The sequence below is a fragment of the Bufo bufo genome, chromosome 3, assembly GCF_905171765.1.
Source record: "Bufo bufo chromosome 3, aBufBuf1.1, whole genome shotgun sequence".
NCBI classification, from domain to species: domain Eukaryota; kingdom Metazoa; phylum Chordata; class Amphibia; order Anura; family Bufonidae; genus Bufo; species Bufo bufo.
The window spans coordinates 145,873,477-145,897,340 of record NC_053391.1 but is presented as its reverse complement, the minus strand read 5'-3'; the positions used below and the strand labels follow the sequence as shown (position 1 = coordinate 145,897,340).

The 23,864-nt window shown below is 42.5% G+C and overlaps 1 protein-coding gene across 1 annotated transcript in view; it reads left to right on the top strand.

Annotated features, from left to right (window-relative positions):
* Positions 1-2,694: 2,694 nt before the first annotated feature.
* The window catches only part of PPEF1 (protein phosphatase with EF-hand domain 1), an 80,638-nt gene continuing 59,468 nt past the window's right edge, over positions 2,695-23,864 (top strand). Inside the window, exons 1-3 of the mRNA XM_040421821.1 lie at positions 2,695-2,800; positions 11,155-11,321; positions 16,823-16,950. Of these exons, the coding sequence (XP_040277755.1) occupies positions 11,267-11,321; positions 16,823-16,950 (183 nt within the window). The 5' untranslated portion in view covers positions 2,695-2,800; positions 11,155-11,266. The remainder of the gene's footprint in view (positions 2,801-11,154; positions 11,322-16,822; positions 16,951-23,864) is intronic.

Below are 23,864 nucleotides of genomic sequence, written 5' to 3'. Positions count from 1 at the left end.
GCCAGCGTCACATGACCCATCCCGCTGCATACAGATGAGCGCCGAGTGCCTAGTTCGGCGCTCAGACTCTTCACAGTAACTATGGGAGCGGAGGACGCCAGCCACGGTAAGGAGGCGTGCGGGGCCGGGTCCTCTTCGCCCCCTGTTCTCGCTCCGAACTTATCGCAGGGCGCCGGCGGCACTGGAGGGACGGAGCGCAAAGCCAGTGCCCTGTGACAATCTGGCTGCCCCTAGTAATCCCTAAATGCCCTACACCTGATCTGGTTTTCCAGTAGTGATTGCCCTGGAGTTTCCTTACTCACTGCCTTCAGCAGAGCCCTGGATAACTGAAATGTTCAGAATATCCTGATGCAGGAGTGCATTTGTGTAGCTAATGCTGTGGGCTGTGTCCCGACACGTTTCCACTTAACTATGGCGTTCAGTCTTATCAGGGGACCTCTTAGTTCCCGGAAAACAGCACAGCGTATGGCACAGTGCGGGGAACAGATGCACGTGATGCACCCCAGGCAGGCAACCTGGGATGCACAGCATCAGCTACACATACACACTCCTGGATCAGGACATATTTGGACATTTCAATTATAGGACTGTATCCAGTTCAATTAATGTCATTGGTTCAAGCCCTGTCGGCACACTATGACAATGACAAACATTTGGAATGTGCTTTTCTCACAGGGACTCAAAGTGCAGGGATAGTTGTGTGGCAGATAGGTGCTCAACCCCAACACAAACTATGGTAAATTTTCTAAAAAGCCAGTTTTGCCTATTTGTATATATATACAGTAAATATATATAGTGTTGATCGCGAATATTCCAATCGCAAATTCTTATCGCGATTATTGGCACTTCGAGAATTCGCGAATATATAGAATATAGTGCTATATCTTCGTAATCGCGAATATTCTAGATTTTTCATCAGTACCTATGATACCTCACTGCTTCTTGCTTGTGGTCCAATGAGAAGGCTACAATATCTTTGACTTTAGGAGTAGTGTTTATCGCGAATTTTCATATCACAAATATTTATGGCAATTTTTTTTTATCGCAAATTTTCCGATTGCCAATTTTCGCAATCAAGAAAATAATGATTGGAGATCACGAAATCGCGAATTAGCGAATATATGACAAGTATTCGCCAAAATATTCACTAAATATCGTGAATTCGAATATTGGTGCTCATCATACCGGTATATATATATTTTTTTTGGGGGGGGGGGAGTGGAAGGAAACTGGAGGAAATCCACACAAACACGTAGAGAACATACAGGGGGTGATTTATCAAACTGGTTTAAAGTAGATCTGGCTTTGTTGCCCATAGCAACCAATTAGAATCCACCTTTCATTTTTCACAGCCCATTTGGAAAATGAAAGGATAAATCTGATTGGTTGCTATGGGCAACTAAGGCAGTTCTACTTTACACCGGTTTGATAAATGACCCCCCACAAACTCCATGCACAGATAGAAACTCTATGGGGCACATTTATCAAAACTGTCTATAAGGGCTCATTCAGACGGCCGTATGCTGTCCGCAAAAATACTGAATGCTATCCATTTTTTTGCGGATACGCAAAAAAGCGGATACGCAAAAAAATGGATAGTATTCAGTATTTTTGCGGATCCATAGACTTCAATGGGGCCATGTCCTGATTTTCACGGACAAGTATAGGATTTGTTTTGCGGAACCGTGGAATAGAAAAGGGCCTCATAGAAGTGAATGGGTCAGCATCTAATCCGCAAAAAAACAGATCCGCATTTTTGCAGATAGCATACGGCCGTCTAAATGAGCCCTAAGGAAAACTTTCTTTGTTGCAACCAATCACAACACCGCTTTCACTTGACCATTGCAAATTATGAAATGAAAGCTGAGCTCTGATTGGTTGCTGTGGGCAACAAAGACAGTTTTCCTTTAGCCAGTTTTCATAAACGAGGTCTATGTCATGTAGACAGAGTAAATACAAGGGACTTACTAATGTATTGTGATTGTCCATATTGCCTCCTTTGCTGGTTTTATACATTTTTTCATCACATCATACATTGCTTGTATCCAGGGCTTATGACTACCCTGCAATCCATCAGTGGTGGTCTTGCTTGCATATTATAGGAAAAAGTGCTGGACTATACACGCTCCCATGGTCCTGACCACCAGAGAGGCCGGCGCCTTTTCCTGTAGTGTGCAAGCACGACCACCGTTGCTGGATTGCACGGTGGTCATAACCCCTGGAAATGAGCAGTGGATAATGTAATGGAAAAATGAATCAAGCCAGCAAAGGAAGCAATATGGACAATCACTATACATTAGTAAGTGCCTTATATTAACTTTCTCTACATGATAAATGCCAAGGGTTAATTCTGTTTCTGTCAGGATGCAGGCAGTTTCTCTTGCATGAAAGGATTGAGAAGTGATCACATGGCTGCTCGTGTACAGCCAATATTCTCCGGGCTCTTAGGCTTTGATTGTGCTTTCAATTGATTCAGTAAGTTAAAGGCAATCACAATACACAGTCGGATACCAGATATGACCCTGTCATTTCCCACATCCATCATCCTGCTGTCTTCTTGATGTTACAGCAGAGGCATCGGCAGACAGAAGCATTTTCTGTGTTACTGGGACTATAAAAAGTCGATACACCACCGAGTCTTAAACCATTACTTTCCAGAATCATCGACTACATTACCTTCTGTGCTTGATTGTCCTGAGCCATCAATTTACAGAAAGTCTATAAGAGCAAATCAGGAACAGCACTTATGTTTCATCTTCTGAAATCTGATAGATATGGGCAAGATGAGGCCACCTTCAAGGTAAGATGGATTAACCTTATAATTGTGCCAGGTTTATGTGCAGCTTAAGGCCTGCACACGACCGTATGGCTTTTTCAGTGTTTTGCGGTCCGTTTTTCACGGATCCGTTGATCCGTTTTTTGTTTCCGTTGTGTTTCCGTTTCTGTTCCGTTTTTCCGTATGGCATATACAGTATACAGTAATTACATAGATAAAATTGGGCTGGGAATAACATCTTCAATAGATGGTTCTGCAAAAAACGGAACGGAAACGGAAGACATACGGTTGCATTTCCGTATGTGTTCCGTTTTTTTTGCGGACCCATTGACTTGAATCGAGCCACGGAACGTGATTTGTGGGCAATAATAGGACATGTTCTACCTTTAAGGGTCCATTCACACGTCCGTTGTTTCTTTCCTGATCTGTTCCGTTTTTTGCGGAACAGATCTGGACCAGTTCTGTACCCATTCATTTTCAATGGGTCCTGAAAAAAAATCTGACATTGAGCTGTCCGATTTTTTTCAGGACCCATTGAAAATGAATGGGTACAGAACTGGTCCAGATCTGTTCCGCAAAAAATGGAACAGATCAGGAAAGAAACAACGGACGTGTGAATGGACCCTAAACGGAACGGAAAAACCGAAATACGGAAACGGAATGCATACGGAATACATTCCGTTTTTTTTTTTGCAGAACCATTGAAATGAATGGTTCCGTATACGGTCCGTATACGGAACGCAAAAAACGGCCAGTAAACGGGGGGGGGGGGGAAACGGTCGTGTGCAGGAGGCCTAACTGTTTACGATTTATCTTTTTTGGATATTTTCAAAGGACTTCTGTCAGCAGTTTATACCTATGAAACTGACTGACCTGTTGCATGTGCTCTCGGCAGCTGAAGGCATCTGTGTTTGTCTCATGTTCATATGTGCCCGCATTGCTGTTAATATTAATGTTTTAATATACCCAAATGAGCCTCTAGGAGCAACACTTAGAAGCTCTGCTCTCTCTGCAACTGCCGCACCCTCTGCAATTTGATTTCACAGGGCCAGGCAGTGATGATGTTTTCACTACCTGGTCCTGTCATTTAAAGTGCTAAGTGTTACACAGCTATCCAGGAAGTGTAACAATATAAGCTCCCAATAGTGTAAGTGCAGATGGCAGATACAGTGTATTAGAATGGAGAAGACATCACATGGCGGTGATTTGCCTGGTCACAGGACCCTCTATCGTCAGCCATTTTATGGACAGGACCTCTGTGTGGACAGCACAAAATCCTTGGCCAACAAGGGGGCATACCTTACTAACACACTGATCAACAGTAGCCAGAAAGTGGCCAACCCCATCACTTTCCAAGAGCTATAACCTTTTGTTTTTTTCATCAATATATGAGGGCTTATTTTTAGCAGGACAAGTTATATTTTTAATGCACCATTTTGGGTACATATAATCATTGGTTAAAGCCAGCTGTCTAGTCTAAACCCCCTTTGTCAGTAAAAAGGCATATTTGTGGTCACTGATGGGTTAATTTAGTAAGAGAGCATGTATATGCAGACTCTTGGGGAACTGATACATCTGGGCCATATGATGATAGGTTAAGATGACCATAAATGTGAATGTAAACTTTACTGTTGTGGGGCTGTCTGTTCTTCCGTTGGCTTCCTTTTGTTTATTTTTCTATTCTTGTGAATCTGAACTTGTATGTGTAATTATGTTTTATATGGTAAAGTCTCATTCACACGTCAGTGTTTGGTCAGTGATTTCCATCAGTGATTGTGAGCCAAAACCAGGATTGGAGCCTCCACAGACATAAGGTACAAGGTATAAGGATCTGCTCCTGTTCTGTGTTTAGAGCTGCACCTGGTTTTGTCTCAAAATCACTGATGGAAATCACTGGCCGAACACTGACGTGTAAATGAGGCATAACGCTGCAATTTTGGGACCCTCATTGCTACCAGGTGAGTGGTAGCAATGAGGGTCCCAAAATTGCAGCGTTATGCCTCATTTACACGTCAGTGTTCGGCCAGTGATTTTGAGATTTTACTTCATATTTCTTCTGTTTTCCGTATAAAGCTGTTTTTACTTGCTTCTGCTAACAATTCTGGTGATCCATGTCATGGGCAGGCCTCTGAACAGAAGTGGAGACTCACTGTGTCACCATTACCTTTGGCCTAGGTCTGAATGTAAGAGATTTTGTAGTTTACAATATGAACCAAAAGTCAAAATGTGATTTCACAAATCCAAGGTGTGGGCTGGTAAAGATAAGTCAAGGCTGGCAGCAATCCCAGGAAGCAGTCCGTGTCAAATCCGAAGCTCCAAAGAATAAATACTTTCACAAAGAAACAGGAGCCAAGGATCTTTGTTGACCAGGCAAGGTGGGGCAGTTCCAAGCTGGTGTACATAATAGAACCGCTGATATCCGGCGTTCCCTTTAAGATGTTTTTGGAAATAATCTTAAAGGGGTTGACCACTTTCTGGCTGCTGGTGATCACTGTATTTGTAAGATGACTACCATATATTGCACTTACTAATATAGCCTTTGTTAACATTCTGCTCCATTTTCTATATTTATTAGGTATGTCCCCTTGTTTGTCAAGACCTTTGTGCTGTCCCCATGGAAGCCCTGTCCATAAGATGGCGGGCCAGGGGAATTACTTAGCCTCCTCCATTCAAATACGCTGCACCTGCCATCTCAGAGTCAGACATTAAGGGCATATCGCTAGGATATGTCCCCAACGTCTGATAGGTGCATGTCCCACCTATAGGACCTGCACCTATCGTTATAACGGAGCTCGCAAAGTGAAGAAGGGCGTACCGCGCATGCACGGCCGTCCTCCATTCACTTCTGTGGGACTGCCGAAAATAGCCAAGTTCTGTCTCTGCTATTTCCGTCAGCCCCATAGAAGTGAATTGATTTCAATGGGACTGCCACTCATCTATTTTCAGCGCTCCCATAGGAATGAATAGGGGACAGCTGCGCATGCACGGTACGCCCCCCTTCACTTTGCTGGCTTCGTTCTAAAGGAAGGTTCAGGCCCTAGAAGTGGGGCCCCCACCTATCAGACATTGGGGGAATATCCTAGCGATATGCCCCCAATGCCTGAGATGATACAACCCCTTTACGTTTAGAGTCAATTATCTGTCCACATGACCCTCCATTTGCTGCCATCTTATGGATAGGACCTCTATGCGAATAGCACAATAGATTTGCCCAACAAGTGGACATGGCTTATGAAATATAGTAAACAGCACAGAATATCAAAAAAGACTATATTATTAAGTGCCATATAGACATTGTACAGCTACAGTGATCACCAACCAGAAAGTGGTCAACTCCTTTAACCACTTCCAGATCGGGCCATTTACCCTCTTCCTGACCGGGCCTAATTTTGCAAATCTGACATCTGTCCCTTTATGTGGTGATAACTCTGGAATGCTATTACTTATCCAAGCCATTCAGAAATAGTTTTCTCGTCACATTTTGTACTTCATGTTAATGGTAATTTAAGTCAATATGTTTTACCTTTATTTATGACAAAAATCGAAAAGTTAGCAAAAAAAAGTTTTCTACATTTTAATCTCTCTGCTTTTAAGACAGATAGTGATGCCTCATAAAATATTAATGAATTAACATTTCCCATATGTCTACTTTATGTTGGCATCATTTGCAATTTTTTTTTTTTTGGGACATTTGAAGGTTTAGAATTTTAGAAGCAATTTTTGAAATTTCCAAAGTCAACTTTTTTAAGGACCCGTTCAGTTCTGAAGTCACTTTGTGGGGCTTACATAATAAAACCAACCCATAAATGACCCAATTTTAGAAACAACACCCCTCAAACTATTCAAAACTGGTTTTAGAAATGTTGTTAACCCTTTAGGTATTCCACAGGATTTAAAGAATTTTTTTTTGCAGATTTTCCATTTTAATATTTTTTTTCCTGGAACACATCAAGGGTTAACAACAAAACAAACCTCAATATTTATTACCTTGATTCTGCAGTTTGCAGAAACACCCCATATGTTATCGTATTCCGGCAGATTTTGCTGGAATGGTCTTTGGGCACCATGTTGCATTTAAAGAGGCCCTGAGGCTCCCCCACAGTGAAAACCCGCAAAAAGTGACCACATTTTGTAAACGACACCACCCAAGGAATTTTTAAGGGTTGTAGCGAACACTTCACTTAACAGGTGTTTCATCAAAATTTTAATATTTGGGTGTGAAAATGAAAAATTACATTTTTTTTTGCAAGAAAATGGTGCTTTAGGCCCAAACTTTCTTTTTTACAAAAGATAACAGGAGAATATCCCCCCACAATTTTCTACCCACTTTCTCCTAAACTGTTATTTGAGGATACGCCATGGAATTTTCTGTCATGGTTTTGAAGAGCAAAAATTTTTTTTTTTTTGTTGAATGAGCTGTCTGAGGGCTTATTTTGTGCGGGACAAGCTGTTTTTTGGCACCATTGTGGGGAACATTTGGCTTTCTGGTTGCTGTCTATCTAATTTTTTGGGAGGTGAAGTCGCAAAAAAAGCTGTTTGGTGTCATTTTTCTATTATTTTTTTTTACACTGTTCACTCGATGGGGTAGATTATGTGATATTTTTTTAGATCTGGTCATTACAGATGCAATGATACCAAATATGTCTATTTTTTTATAATTTTTTTTACATTTTACACAATAAGAGCATTTTTAGAAAGAAAATCATGTTTTTGTGTTGCAATTTTCTTAGAGCCATATTTTTTTATTTTTCTGGCTATGGTCTTGTGTGGGGGCTCATCTTTTGCGGGATGAGGTGATGTTTTTATTGCTGCCATTTTGGGGTACATGAGACTTTTTTTTTTTTTTTTGAACAAACAAGAGACTTTTTGATTAACACAGTTTTTTGGGAGGTGAGCTAAAAAAAATCTGTTTTGGCGCAATGTTTATTTATTCCTCTTTTACGGCGTTCATCCGATTGGGTAGATCATATGATATTATTATAGAGTCAGTCATTGCGGACCAAATATGTCTATTTTCTTTTTTCTTCTATTTTTTACATTTTTAAATAACGGATTTGGGGGGAAATTTTTTTTTTTAAATGTAAAACTTTTTTTTTTTTTTTTCAAAACACTTTATTTTTATTTTTTATTTTACACTTTGTTTCCCCCATAAGGTCATACAACACCTCTGGTGGACATTTAACTTCATTTTTTTTTAACTATTGATTTCTCCTTTAACTGGGGCTGACATACAGTTGCAAGAAAAAGTATGTGAACCCTTTGGAATGATATGGATTTCTGCACAAATTGGTCATAAAATGTGATCTGATCTTCATCTAAGTCACAACAATAGACAATCACAGTCTGCTTAAACTAATAACACACAAAGAATTAAATGTTACCATGTTTTTATTGAACACACAATGTAAACATTCACAGTGCAGGTGGAAAAAGTATGTGAACCCTTGGATTTAATAACTGGTTGAACCTCCTTTGGCACAAATAACTTCAACCAAACGTTTCCTGTAGTTGCATATCAGACGTGCACAACTGTCAGGAGTAATTCTTGACCATTCCTCTTTACAGAACTGTTTCAGTTCAGCAATATTCTTGGGATGTCTGGTGTGAATTGCTTTCTTGAGGTCATGCCACAGCATCTCAATCGGGTTGAGGTCAGGACTCTGACTGGGCCACTCCAGAAGGCGTATTTTCTTCTGTTTAAGCCATTCTGTTGTTGATTTACTTTTATGCTTTGGGTCGTTGTCCTGTTGCAACACCCATCTTCTGTTAGACAGATGGCCTTAAGTTCTCCTGCAAAATGTCTTGATAAACTTGGGAATTAATTTTTCCTTCGATGATAGCAATCCATCCAGGTCCTGACGCAGCAAAGCAGCCCCAAACCATGATGCCCCCAACACCATACTTCACAGTTGGGATGAGGTTTTGATGTTGGTGTGCTGTGCCTTTTTTTCTCCACACATAGTGTTGGGTGTTTCTTCCAAACAACTCAACTTTGGTTTCATCTGTCCACAGAATATTTTGCCAGTACTGCTGTGGAACATCCAGGTGCTCTTGTGCAAACTGTAAATGTGCAGCAATGTTTTTTTTGGACAGCAGTGGCTTCCTCTGTGGTATCCTCCCATGAAATCCATTCTTGTTTAGTGTTTTACGTATCGTAGATTTGCTAACAGGATGTTAGCATATGCCAGAGACTTGCCTGACAAGTAGGAGAGCAGGATGAGGCAGCTTTTTAGCTCAGTGTTGTGAAGTAACTTGTCCTCCTGTGTGATTAGGACAGGTTCTGTGTGTACTAATAGGACAGCGGTCATTTTGTTTTTGCTCCCCAGACAAAACGATCCATTATAACTAATGTAAGGTATTTGGGAATATATTTATAATGAAGTAATATTTAAGTATTTTCATTTTCTTAATTCCCGGAGAACCCCTTTAAGATTATCTTACTCTGCTAAATCATGTTTGGACCAGCAGAATTATCTTTACATTTCGTGTTTCAATATATGTATGTATTTGCAATGCAGAATGTAAGATCATATGCAAGCATATATGAAGCATACAAAAGTATTTAAAAGTTATCTTCCAGACACATTGGTCAAAAGTAGCCAGAAAGAAAAAAAATATAGTACATGGTACAAGAACCAGCCCTGTACCTCACATAGATCCAGAGATCTCCACATTAATTGCTCCAATGTATGTGCTAGATTCTGTTCAAGCTGGCAGCTCAGGGGGTATGTCCTCTGACAGTAGGTGTGCCCTTTCTGCTGCAGCTTTCTCCCTGTAATAGTACGGCCACATTTGCAGATTTTTTTAATGCAGGTTTTGAAGGCAAAACAAGGAGTGGATTCAAAAAAGAACTATAATCTGCCATTAATATTTCTCATTTTATGACCCACGCCTGGTTTTGGCTTCAAAAACTGCATAAAAAAGACTGAAAGTATGACTGTACCCAAGCTGTCACAGATTCCAAGATAGAGTTGGTGGCAGTTGAAGGATGGAACTGAGTGTGTCCATCCACTTCAGCAATGTTACTGAGGCCTCAGCACTGATATATCCCCAAGTAGTACTGAGGCCAGTGAATGGCTGCAGCTGCCACGTGATGAAGGACAGGATGTCACACCTCCAGTTCATAGGGGTCTGGAAGCAGCAGAGATGAGATCCTTGGCACAGGAATGGAGTGCTGGTGACTTGGTAAGTAGCATTCTTTAGGCAGAGCAGATTCAGGCACTTAACTCCAATGATGGTGGAGGTTGGACAACACCTTTAATTCCTAAAATCACAATCTCCCAACCCACATCATCCAGAAACCTAAGATCCATAGTGCTGGATGTCTAGGCCCTTACTTTAGAGATTTCCTGTAGCTGCCCATGTCTGTGATATTTGTCAAGATGAATTATCCCTCGGCACAAGGAAACAACAAAAGCGTTCATTAGTTGAGAAAAGGAATCTTCCTTTTTCATTTGCAGGTATTACCTGTGATATGGATAAGTCAATGTCACGACCAGGGATTTACATTCTCAGTACTAACTTTTGACTATTAAAATACTATAGCTGTATTTGGTTAGTAAATGAACGTGCTGGTGCCTACTTCTTTTCTGTATCTCAGATCTCTAGTGTCAAAACTGTGCCAGACAGCACCTTATATCTCTGCTCCCTGGAGCCCTGTGTATTCATTTCTAAACCTCAGCCCTCCATCATCAGTTAATTCTTTCTAAGACCTGTTGCACGTACCACCCATGTGCCATCTGCATTTTTTGGAGGACCCATTGACTTCAATGGGTCCATGGACTTCAATTTGCAGTCTTTAATATGCAGATGCGAAGAGAAGTCCATATGTCCGTTATGCAAATTATAGAACATGTCCCACTCTAGTCTGCAAAATGAGGTCCACGGACCCATTGAAATCAATAGGTCCTACAAAAAATGCAGATGGCACACAGGTGGTATCTATATTTTGCGCATCCTCAGTTTGCAGATGCCAAAATGGATATGGTCATGAGACCTAAATATGTTGGTTCTGTTCTTGCTTGGACAATATGTACATACTAATGAAAGTTGCTGCCAGACCACACTGCATTATGCATCTATACAAATTTTCCTTGCCTCACATAAAATAAATATGAAATGTGTAAGTTTAGATGCACATTGAAGTTGATGAAGTGGATGTTTTTGATTTGAGACATTATACATTTCAGTGATGTAACGTCAGGCAGATGTTTATGTGACAATTTGGTTTACAAGATCCTCATCATGTGAGATGCTTCATAACAAGCTTTAATTATTTCTATGCAGCAGTCCCTTTGAAACCACACTGCTAATCCATGTAATTTAATTTCTCACTATTCTTCTCCCGTCTGACACACCTCCTTCCTTTTGTATTACAGACCAAAGCGGTTAAAGGCAAACAAGCTTGGGGACTTAGAACAACAACAGTGAGTAGACTTGGACTGTACGAGCCATAAAGACTTGATAGTGGTGCATGTTAGATTTGAAACCATGGGATGTGGGACATCGGTCAAGACTGAATATCAAGGCAAAAAATCTGAAAAAGGTAAGTACTTAACATGCATTTTTTTTCTTTGCAATGGTAAGATATTTTAAATATAGGCTGTATGTATGTATATGGATAATTTTTAACATTTCTTTTTGTATTTAGGCTTGTAAACCTTCTGAAAAATGCAATTGTACTAATGTTAAGGAAATAAATTGTGAGGGCTGTGGTCAGAAGGTAGAGAAGTAACAATTCTCTGTTCACTTAGACCTACTGTACATACCATGGTTCTGAATTTTAGGGAAATGAAAAAGGTATAATAGGTTATACTGTATGTATTCTTCACTATTTGGAACAGTTTGGGGTGTCCTTCCCTTACTTGCTCATGGTCAGTATTGTCTTGAGGTTATAATCATGTTTGGTTTTGCTGGTGTGACCAGAGGTGCGGCTAGGGTGGAGCTGTGGCAAACACTTTGAGGCTCCTGAATGATGGTCAGCCATGGTAAATACAATATACTTTAATGCACTTATACTGTTACTTGCCTGTCCTTCTTTAATTTCCAGAACATTGCCAAAACAGACCTCCTAGACGCCCAGTAAAGTAGGCATGTGGGTATTGTCTGAGTATATGAATTCAGGTCTAGGGAGAGCATGAGAAGTTTGGCATGTCACTTTCTCATAGTGTAAAAGTTAAATTTTTATGACTATGCCATTCTATCGCTATACTGTACAAAGATGGATTGGAAGAAAAGAAGGTCTTGGTTGGTTAAAGAAGCAGTCATGCTAGGATTTCAGAGGACCTTGTGAAGGTTAAATAACGTTAGTTCATACTTTCGTACCTGGAGAGAATGTGAGCCAAGAAATTACAAGTGTGTACTCTGAGGTATGGGTTATTTTATTATTTGGCATCTGACCTATTACACAGCTAAAACAAATGCTATCTTGTCTCTTATTGTGGTAAGCACTTGTTTGTTTGCCTGCTTCTATCCCTTGTGTTTACTTCTTGCCTTCAGGTAAGTTATAATTAAAATACAGCTTATTACTAGCAGAAGAACAAACTATCATTAAGTATAACTGAAAGTCTTGTTTTGCACATTTTGTGATCACAACTTATGGCGTAGTCTAACCAAAATGAAAAATGACTAACTTGCAGCAGGGTGTTAAAAAAAAAAAAAGAAAATTCCCCCACAAAAAACATCACTCACCTTTTGAAAGTACCAATGTTCCAGCTCTGCAGCTCCCACCCTTTTCAGATTGGAAGTGATGACTTTATATTCCTATTCACATGTCCGCTGCCGTGTGTGTGTTCTGTGTATATACAGTGGCATGCAAAAGTTTAGGCACTATTACTGTTTACAGTTAAGGGTACTTTCACACTAGCGTTGTTTGAATCTGGCGGGCAGTTCCGTCGCCGGAACTGCCCGCCGGATCCGGAAAAACATGTGAAAACGGATTACATTTGAATCCTGATCAGGATTCTGATCGCAATGAAAAAATGCATTGGAAAAAATGGATCCGCCATTTATGGACTTTAACTTTTTTTAAATTTATCGGGTTTAACATGCAAAAGCCGGATCCGGTTTGACGGAACACATGGCGCTGGCATTATTAATGCAAGTCAATGGGAAAAATGCCGGCGTTCAGTCAAAGTGTTCCGGATTTTTGGCCAGAGGTAAAAATACAACATGCTACGGTTTTCTGAAAAGCCTGATCAGTAAAAAAGACTGAACTGAAGACATCCTGATGCATCCTGAACCGATTGCTCTCCATTCAGAATGCATGGGGATAAAACCGATCAGTTATTTTCCGGATTTGAGCCCCTAGGACAGAACTCAGCGCCGGAAAATAAAAACACTGGTGTGAAAGTACTCTAAGCAAGTTGAAAATTAAATGATCTCCAGAAGGCATAAAGTTAAAGATGACCCTTTATATTTTAGGCAACAACAATTTTTTTATTTTTTACAATTTCTAAATAACAAAAAAGGAAAAGGATCCCATGCAAAACTTTGGGCATGCTGCATAATAGTAAACGCTTTTTGTAGCCAGCCTAGAATTTCTCAATTCTTGTTTGAGGGATTTTCATCCATTCTTCCTTGCAAAAGTCTTCCAGTTCTGTGAGATTCCTGGGCCGTCTTGCATGCACTGCTCTTTTGAGGTCGAGCCACAGATTTTCAGTGAAAACTTCAGCTTGCACTTTTTGAGGTAGTCTATTAGGATCATTATCCATTTGTAGAAGCCATCCTCTTTTCAACTTCAGCTTTTTTACAGTTGGTGTTATGTTTGCTTCCAGAATTTTCCAGAATTTCATTGAATCCATTCTTCCCTCTACTAGTGAAATGTTCCCTGTGCCATTGGTTGCCACACAATCGCAAAGCATGATTGATCCACCCCTGTGCTTAATGGTTGGAGAGGTGTTCGTTTCATGGTGTTCTGTGCCCTTTTTTCTCCAAACATAACTTTGCCCATTGGGGCCAAACAGTTTTATTTTAACCCCATTGGTCCACAGGACTTGTTTCCAAAATATATCAGGCTTGTTTAGATGTTCTTTTGCAAACTTCTGACTGAATTTTGTGGTAAAGGAATATTTGTGCAGGTTTCTCTGAACAGTTGAACAATCTACCTCAACTGTAGAGTCTGCTAAATCGGAAGGTCTTTTGCAGTCAAGTGGGTTCTGATTTGCCTTTCTAGCAATCCTATGGGCAGCTATCTCTGAAATTTTCTTGGTCTTCCAGACCTTCTCTTGACCTTCGTTGTTCCTGTTAACTGCCATTTCTTATTACATTAATTACATTTCGAACAGAGGAAATGACAACCTGAAAACACTTTTCTATCGTCTTATAGCCTTCTCCTGCTTTGTCGGCCTCAACCATTTTCAGAATGTTAGGCAGCTACTTAGAAGAACCCATGGCTGCTTTTTTTTTGGGGAAAGTTAGAGGAGTCTGGGTATTTCTAAAGCTTTTCTAAAGCATTTGCATCACCTGGCCTTTCCTAACAATGATTGTGAACAACCCTAACAGGCTATTTATGGTCTTAGACCTCGGTCAAAGTTATTTGAGCGCTCAAATCTCCTTGGATTCCCAAACTTTTGTAAGGTACTCCTTTTCTTTTTTCACTCTAAAATTGTACAAAACCAAAATAATACACTGATATTGCTTAAAACTTTATGCCTTTTGGAGATCATTTCATCGTCAACTTGCTTAACCCTTCACAGTAACAGTAATTTTGACCAGGCGTCCCTAGACCATTGCATGCCATTAAGGTTAGGCACTATATCCCAGTATACAGTATACACATACATATACTAAATTAAATAGGGCTGTGTTAGGACAGCTGCACATGGCTGCCGCCTTGCTGTCTGTCACATGCCGGGGGCCCAAGGCAGACCTCCGGGACGTCTTGCAAACAGGACACAGGCAAGATTCAGACCAGGGACCAACAGAGTACTTATTACACATGTAATAAAATAACATGACAGTAAAGCAGGTTAAGCAATAGTGGTAGCACTACCACAGAACCAAGTGCACCGGCAGACCAGAGGCAAAACGCAGAGGGCGGAGAGCCAGTGAGCCACGTTCTTCACAGAGCCCCTGGTGGTGGGGATGAACTGGGTATAGGGCTCACTGGTCGCACCTCCAGGAAGGTCCCGGTACACTTGGCCCCTACCTGCAGAGAACCACGCTGGTGATACCACCAGCGGAAACAGACAACAGTACTGGAACCCAAGCAAACACAGGGCATGGAACAGACAACAAGACAAACGGGAACCAGTACAGAAGCAGATGCCTGGACCCCATGCGGAACGGAAGCATAGCAGTGTCAGGCAGAGCTGCACACAGACAAGAGATACTCCCTCCGGAGAACCCAGGTGCCCTCTCACGAAGGCAGGACAAACACAGGAACAGAAGCAGTAAGGCACTGCAGGACAGACAAGGAACGTACTAGATCAGAAGCAGTTAGCACTGCCAGGCTGGACATAGGACACGATCAAAAGCAGTTAAGCACTGCCAGGCAATCAGACACAGTTAGAGCACTGCTAGGCTAGACATGGAACAGAGTGGATACAGACAGAAAACATGTACAGAAGGACAGGCAAGGCATGGACAAGGATAGCAACAACACAGGCTCGGTACAGAAAATCGGACAAGGCAACAACAACAACAACAACAATGCATTACCAGGCGACACCACAAACAAAGGCAGATGGCAAAACCCCCTGGGTCAGCAGCAAGGGGCTACACCCAGTAAGGCACAAGACAGACTGACGTCCTGGGTGAGCAGCAAGGTGCAACACCCAGCAAGGCAGAAGATAGACTGGCCTCCTGAGTGAGCAGCAAGGTGCAACACCCAGCAAGGCTGAAGAGACTGACCTCAAGCCCCACAGCTCACAGATAGATATAGCTGCATAACTAGGGCACCTGATAAGCCTCACCCAGGAACAGACCAAGGAATGTTAATCCCATCAGAACCAGGATTAACAAGAAGCACAGAACATACAATCACAAGCGTCAGTTCACACCAGTGACAGAATGCTGTAGCAAGCACGCCGGAACACCAACCAGCATACACAGGACAACTGTAGCCAGTATGAGGTTACAGGCAGCCAGCCTACACAGCAACAAGGAGTAGCAGAACCGCACTGTGATACAAACAGACCCATGCAGCCAAACTTAGATCCTGTACACACAAGGCCGCCGCCAGCATGCATCGCAGAACCAGCATACATGGGAACACCCACGGCCAGTACACAAAGCACATGCAGCCAGCACGGCACCAGAGACAGGAGCCGCACAGAGATGCAGACACGGGGAGTACACACATACACGAGCATAGTTCACACAAGACACCGCAGCCAGCACGCAGCCCCAAGCAACCAGTATACACAGGTTACGTCCTGCAGCCAGTACGTAAGAGAGCATGCAGCCAGCCTACACGGCCACAACTGTCACATTGAATTGCACCGTGACACTGTCCCCTGTGGTCATGGATTCAACACTACTCACCATGCTGCTGCATCCATGCTTCTGCATAGTACTTCAGCCACTGTCCCCTTAAAGCATATGCGCACTCACCCCAGGCCTCTCCGGCACCCTGGACGAGCAAGTTCAATGCGAGAAACACATGCTCCTCTAACAGGATCGCCCTTCTTTATAATGACTTATAATGCTGTGTGTCCCTGCCAGACCTTGAATCTACTGAATTGTTCTGACAAAATTCCATCAGTGTAATTCAGTAGATACCGGTCTAGTAGGGACACACAGCATTATGAATCATTATAATGCAGTGCGATCCTGTCAGGAGCAAAAAAAAGGTCAGAATGGGAAATAACGCTTACTCACGCAGCCTGTTTCCTGCATTAAACTTGCTGATCGCCTTAATTGACTTTTTCAATGGCTTTCAGTGGCTTTTGTGATATGATAATGTGCCATAATGTGATATCACATTCAAGTTTAGAACTGCTCCATTTGTGTACATTTTATGACACAGATATCCTACTATAAGTTATCTTACTACAAATACTTGTGTTCTCTGTATTAATAAACCCACTCTGGTTTTTCCATTAGCAATTAAAGCAGCAGTTCTGATACAGAGATGGTATCGTTTCTATATGGCGAGATTAGAGATGAGACGGCGTTACACACTTAATATTTTTCAGTCTATCGAATATGCAGAAGAACAGGCCCAGCTTCAGGTCAGTAGCATCTTCATTCTCTTAAACAGTAAATTATATAGTAATATAAATAATAAACACAAAATAATCATCTTACATTTTCAAAAGTTTACAGCTACAAGTGTTGTGTACTCTCTAACTGAAACCCCCCTATTGGTACCAACCTCTATAAGCAGGGTGTCTAGTAGTTTTCACCTCACCATGGTGCAGTGCCTTCTCTTAACCTCCTTGGCGGTATTCCCGAGCGTGACTCTGGGTTAATTTTCGCTGCCAGGAGCATTAACCCCAAGTCACGCTCGGGGTAACATTGCAGAGTCCCCTCACCTTCTGCCGGCGATCCGGCGATGTCCTCCGCTGTGATCGCCAGCGAGAGCGCATTTGACTTCCTGGTTATGTTCCCTGCGAGCAGCAGCTGCGCATGGGAGTGGAACTGGCCGGGAAATTCAAATAAATATAAACACAAAAAGTGACACACACACATAAAATAGATTATACATTGTAATCTGAGAGGATTGCACTGTATAACTTCAGATCTGACTGTAGTGCCCCTTGCCTGCCATTTTACTGTCATTTGTGCCCATAAAATAAATTTATAACATGGCATCAAAAAAGCGCAACTTTACTACAAAAGTGCTTTTGGACCAGTTGAGTGACAGCGACAGTGACACGGAGGTGCTCACAGAACTGAGCGATAGTGATTTGTGGGGAGATTTGTCGTCTGACACTGACACTGATCTGGCAAGTGACAACGGCGATGATCCTGCACCTGACCCCAGCCATGTGTGTACTTGGTGCCCTATTGACTGCGATACGGACCAGGTAGCGCCCCCCAAGATTCCTGTTCACTGGATCACCTGGGATGAAGGTAGATGCATACCTGCAATTATTTCTCACTGAGAAGGTAATTGAAAAAATTGTCACGGAGACAAATCGCTACCAAGAGCAGCAATCCGCTACGCTGCATGCCACCTTTTCCAGAAGCAGTAAGTGGGTGACCAAAGAGGACATGTGGCAGTTTCTGGGACTCATCATTCTTCAGGGGGTGATGGGGAAACCGCTCCAGAAATGGTACTGGACCACCAATAAGTTACTGGCCACTCCATTTTTTGGCACCGTGATGTCAGAATACCGGTTTTCCCTCATCATGAAGTATTTCCACTTCACGAACAATGAAGAATTTGATGAGGCCACGCATCCTGCGCCCAAACTAAAAAAAATCTGGGAGGTATGGCAAATTATTGTGACCAATTTCCAGCGGACCTATGTGCCAGAAAGGGACGTCAGCGTAGATGAAAGTTTGATGGCCTACAAGGGATGCCTAAGCTGGATACAGTAAATTGCATCCAAAAGAGCGCGGTTTGGCATCAAATCCTACATGCTCTGCGAGTCATCCACTGGGTACATCTGGAATTCGGTCATTTACACCGGTAAAGGCACGAAGTTCAACCCCAGGTACAGCGGCTATGGGATGGCCACATCATCTGTCCTTACACTGCTGGAGCCATTGCTGAACCAGGGATATTGTGTGACCACGGACAATTTCTACACGTCTCCGGAACTGTATGAGGTTTTGCTACAAAACAAGACTGATGAATATGGTACCGTTAGGCCTAACCGACGTGACATGCCATCTATGTTTGCCAAGAAAAAACTCAAAACCGGAGAAATGGTTGCCTGGCATAAGGGTAAGATGATGGCAATGCGATGGCGAGACAAGAAGGACGTGTGTCTCATGAGTACTGTGCACAATACTTCTACTGCCATGGTCCACACAAAAGGTGGGAAAGATGTGCTGAAGCCGCAAGTCGTGATAGACTATAATAATACTATGGGAGGTGTCGACAGAGCCGATCTGGCAATGACATTTTATCTGGCTATGCGCAAACAGCAAAAAAAAATATTATAAGAAGATCTTCAGGCATCTTCTGGAACAATGCCTTTGGAATGCATATATCCTGCACAGAGCAAAGACTGACAAGCCTCTTGTTCATTCTGAGTTTATATGGAAGGTGGTTGAGCGGATTGTTGTCAACCACCAGACGCCATCAGTAGCTGTGAACAGACCTGGACGTCATGCTGTTGATGTTGTCAACCCTGAACGCCTGACTGGTCGTCACTTTATCGACTACATCCCGCCAACCGCAAAAAAGGCAGCACCTACCAGGATGTGTGTGGTTTGCTGCTCAAAGAGAGATGGCAATGGAAAGAAAGTCCGAAAAGAAACCAGGTTCCATTGTCCTGATTGTGACGTCGGACTTTGTGCAGTCCCATGTTTCAAAATTTATCACACTCAGGATGTTTATTGAATTTTCTGTGTTTGACAAATTTCATTATTTTTTTACATTATTAAATAAAATTATATTATTTATTAGATTATAATTCATGATTTTGTGTTTGAAACTCTATCACATCTGGGATGTCTACTAAAGTCTTGTTTGGTCAGGTTTAAGTCAGTAATTACTAAGAATTGCAAGCCTACAATACATAACACCAAATTTCATGCAATATTTTGTTACCACTTTTGGTACAAAATTCCTGACATAATCATACCGCCAGGGAGGTTAAATGTTGCTGGGAGCTCTTCCTCTTCTTCTAGTGGTCGACTCGGGAAACCCCAACTTGAGCTCAGTACACACTCACAAGTTATAATGATAAAACAACTTGGCGCATTTATTTAAAAACATTTGAACTATAAAGGGTTAAGTAGGAGAAATGCAATGATATATCAAGTGCAAGGTAAAATCACATAGTACAACACAGGTACACACTAAGGTAAATAACACCCCTAGTGGTAGAAAATGGAGTATTTATATGCCAGAAAATGGAGTGGGTGGTAAGATCCTCCCCTGAAGCAGTCCAGTGTACTGTGGGCAATTCTAAAAACTCTAGGACATCACTGGTGCTTCTCTAGAGCCAAGTCCTCCCCTTTCAGGAATTGGAAGGCTGTCAGGACTCTACTTTTCTGCTCCTTGCATGTGGCTGTCACTGTTAAAGGGGCTTTCTAAGATATTGTAACTAATGACTTTTCCTCTGGATAGGTTGTCAGTATCTGATCGGTGGGGGTCCTACACCCAGGACACTGGCCGATCAGCTGTTTAAGAAGGCAGTGGCGCTCGCAGTAGGGCCACGGCCTTCTCTCAGCTCAACAAGCACAGTGTCGTACATTGTATAGCGATTGTGCTTGGTATCACAGCTCAGCCCCATTCACTTCAATGGGGGTAAGCTGCGTCTAAACCCTGTGACTGATGAAAGTGACGTCACATTGCCTAGTAAAAGGCAGCGGCTGCTATGCCTGGTAAGCAGTGGCCCAACTGCCAGTTTCGGTGCCTTCTCGAACAGGTGTTAGACCCCCAATGATCAGATACTGATGACCTATCCAGTGGATAGGTCATAAGTTAAAATATCTAAGAAAATCCCATTTAACCTCTCTCCCTGCACTCTGCAAACATGGAGCCACCATTAGCCATGTGCCCTCTGTCTGCTTTTCTTTTTTGGGCTTCTCCACCAAGCCCCTGCTCAGCTCATTTGGTCTCTTCTTGCTTCCTATATTAATGACCTATACTTAAGATGTCATCAATATCAGATCAACAGGAGTCTAACTCCCGGCTCCCCGCGATCATCTCTTTGAAGAGAACACAGCGATTGTGCGAGCATTGCATTCTGTTTACTGTTGACCTGCTCACCGTTGACATTGCAGCGGTGAGCAGGTATAATTGTAGTGCAGCTAGCCCCTGAGGAGCTGGTGCAGAGGATGGGAGTTGTAGTGGCGCTAATGAGATGTGTCACGATGCACTCACTCAGGCCATCACTCCCTAGGGTTGGTGCAGTCACGGAGGGGCACCCTATATTTCCTCGGAGCATTCCCTGTATTAGTGGGCTCCTTGCCGGATGGTAGTCTGGGGTTGCCCTTCATGTTAGGGCTCTTTCACACTTGCGTTCTTGTCTTCCGGCATAGAGTTCCGTCGTCGGGGCTCTATGCCGGAAGAATCCTGATCAGGATTATCCTAATGCATTCTGAATGGAGAGAAATCCGTTCAGGATGCATCAGGATGTCTTCAGTTCCGGAACGGAACGTTTTTTGGCCGGAGAAAATACCGCAGCATGCTGCGCTTTTTGCTCCGGCCAAAAATCCGGAACACTTGCCGCAAGGCCGGATCCGGAATTAATGCCCATTGAAAGGCATTGATCCGGATCCGGCCTTAAGCTAAACGTCGTTTCGGCGCATTGCCGGAGCCGACATTTAGCTTTTTCAGAGTGGTTACCATGGCTGCCGGGACGCTAAAGTCCTGGCAGCCATGGTAAAGTGTAGCGGGGAGCGGGGGAGCAGTGTACTTACCGTCCGTGCGGCTCCCGGGGCGCTTCAGAGTGACGTCAGGGCGCCCCAAGCGCATGGATCATGTGATCACATGGATCATGTCATCCATGCGCATGGGGCGCTCTGACGTCATTCTGGAGCGCCCCGGGAGCCGCACGGACTGTAAGTATACCGCTCCCCCGCTCCCCGCTCCTACTATGGCAGCCAGGACTTTAATAGCGTCCTGGGTGCCATAGTAACACTGAAAGCATTTGGAAGACGGTTCCGTCTTCAAATGCTTTCAGTACACTTGCGTTTTTCCGGATCCGGCGTGTAATTCCGGCAAGTGGAGTACACGCCGGATCCGGACAACGCAAGTGTGAAAGAGGCCTTAACTGTCCGTGTGGCTCCATATCTCACCATCCTCTACAGCTTCCAATGTGAGACTACCATCATTTTATAGACATCATCTTGGCTATCTCATACATAAGTTGGACTTGCAACTATTTTTTTTAAATCAGATCATTTTTATTAGCATTTATGATATAAACCAATAAAGTACATTTTATACAATCAAGTACAAATTGTGTCTACGTATTGTTACCATACGATTACAAAATATAAACTTCCTTCAAATATTGTAAACAGTTGCACATATATTATATCGAGTGCCCTAAAGCCAACCTCCCAAACCACCCCCATACTGAAAGGATTCCCCACCTCCAAACTCCCTCCCCCCTCCCCCACACTCCAGCATTGACCGACCAGTTGAGATATCCATTATTGCTCAGCCATCAATTCCAGAGCTTTTTAAATTTATGAGGACAACCACGTTTCAAAAATACTATTTATTCATACATCAGCATAGTGTTTACTTTATTTCGGAATTCTTCCAACCCGGGGGACACGCTTGAATCCAATGTAATGCTATAAGTTTCCTGGCTACATATAGTAGCCTTCCTATTGCTATCCTATCTGTCTCATCCTCTCCAATCTCAGTCATATATCTCAAGATACATATTTTAGGCTCCCGAGGGACCCGTGTTGAGAAGGATCTTTAAATTAGTTCTAGTATACCCGTCTAGAAACTTTTCAGGCTTGGGCACTGCCACAGCATGTTTAATAAGTCTGCTGGTTCCATCTGACATCTTGGACATTTTGCGTCTGCTCTGATACCTATATGATGTAAAAACACTGGGGTTTTGTAAACCCTATGTATAATAAATAATTGTGATAATTTCCCACTTTCACTCAGTGATGTTTTGGGTATGGCCTCTAAGATGTCTTCCCATTGTTCTTTGGATATCTTACCTACATCTTTCTCCCAACCTCTCATTCTTGATAATAGATGCGACTCCAGGAATGTATCTAAGAGCATTTGATAAATTGTGGATATTAGTCCCTTTTTATTTCTTCCCTGATCATTAAATGTAAAGTGGCATCTCTATGGATCACAACACTACTGTTTTTAACCATAGCATTAAATGTGTGCCTTATTCAGGGCCGTCTTTAATATTGATTGGACCCTGGGCAAGGCGGAACCCGCCTTCCCACACCCTAAAAAAAAGCTAAAATCTTATACTCACCTGTGTCCTTTCACTGGCGCTCACTAGCTGCTGGTACGGCGAGGGATGGTGCAACGCAGATGCGCACACCGCATCCTGGCACAGGCAGGCGTGATGACATCATCACGCCTGCCTGCGCTGGGATTTCCCTACAATAGACCTCAGGCGTGTAGCCTATGACAAGTCTTGTCGCCATCTGCAAATTTTAAGGCCATTGGCAACCATTTTGGTCGCCATCTGTAGCACTGTATTGCATCAGTGACATGACCACTCTCCACATATGATGATATATTACATCAGTGACATCACTGCTCTCCACATATAATGTTATATTACATCAGTGACATCACCGCTCTGCACATATAAGTGATATATTACATCAGTGACATCACCGCTGTCCACATATAGGAGATATATTACATCAGTGACATCACCACTCTCCACATATATGTGGAGATCGGTGATGTCACTGATGTAATATATTACTTACCAGTATATGTGGACAGCGGTGATGTCACTGATGTAATATATCACTTATAAGTAATATATTACATCAGTGACATCACCGCTGTCCACATATAGGTGATATATTACATCAGTGACATCACTGCTGTCCACATATAGGCGATATATTACATCAGTGACATCACCGCTCTCCACATATATGTGGACAGCAGTGATGTCACTGATGTAATATATTACTTATGTGGACAGCGGTGATGTCACTGATGTAATATATCACTTATATGTGGAGAGTGGTGATGTCACTGATGTAATATATTACTTATAAGTGATATATTACATCAGTGACATCACCACTCTCCACATATAAGTAATATATTACATCAGTGACATCACCGCTGTCCACATATAGGTGATATATTACATCTGTGACATCACCGCTCTCCACATATAGGAGGCATATTACAGCACTGTAAAATGATCGGGCAGCGGGGTTGGTCTCCATACAGTATATATATCTATATGTACAAGGGATGAGGCACCTGCTCCGCCGCTATCTGCTTGGCAGCCGCTGACGCCATCTTCCTTCTCTTCTAGCTGAGAGCTGTTGCTCT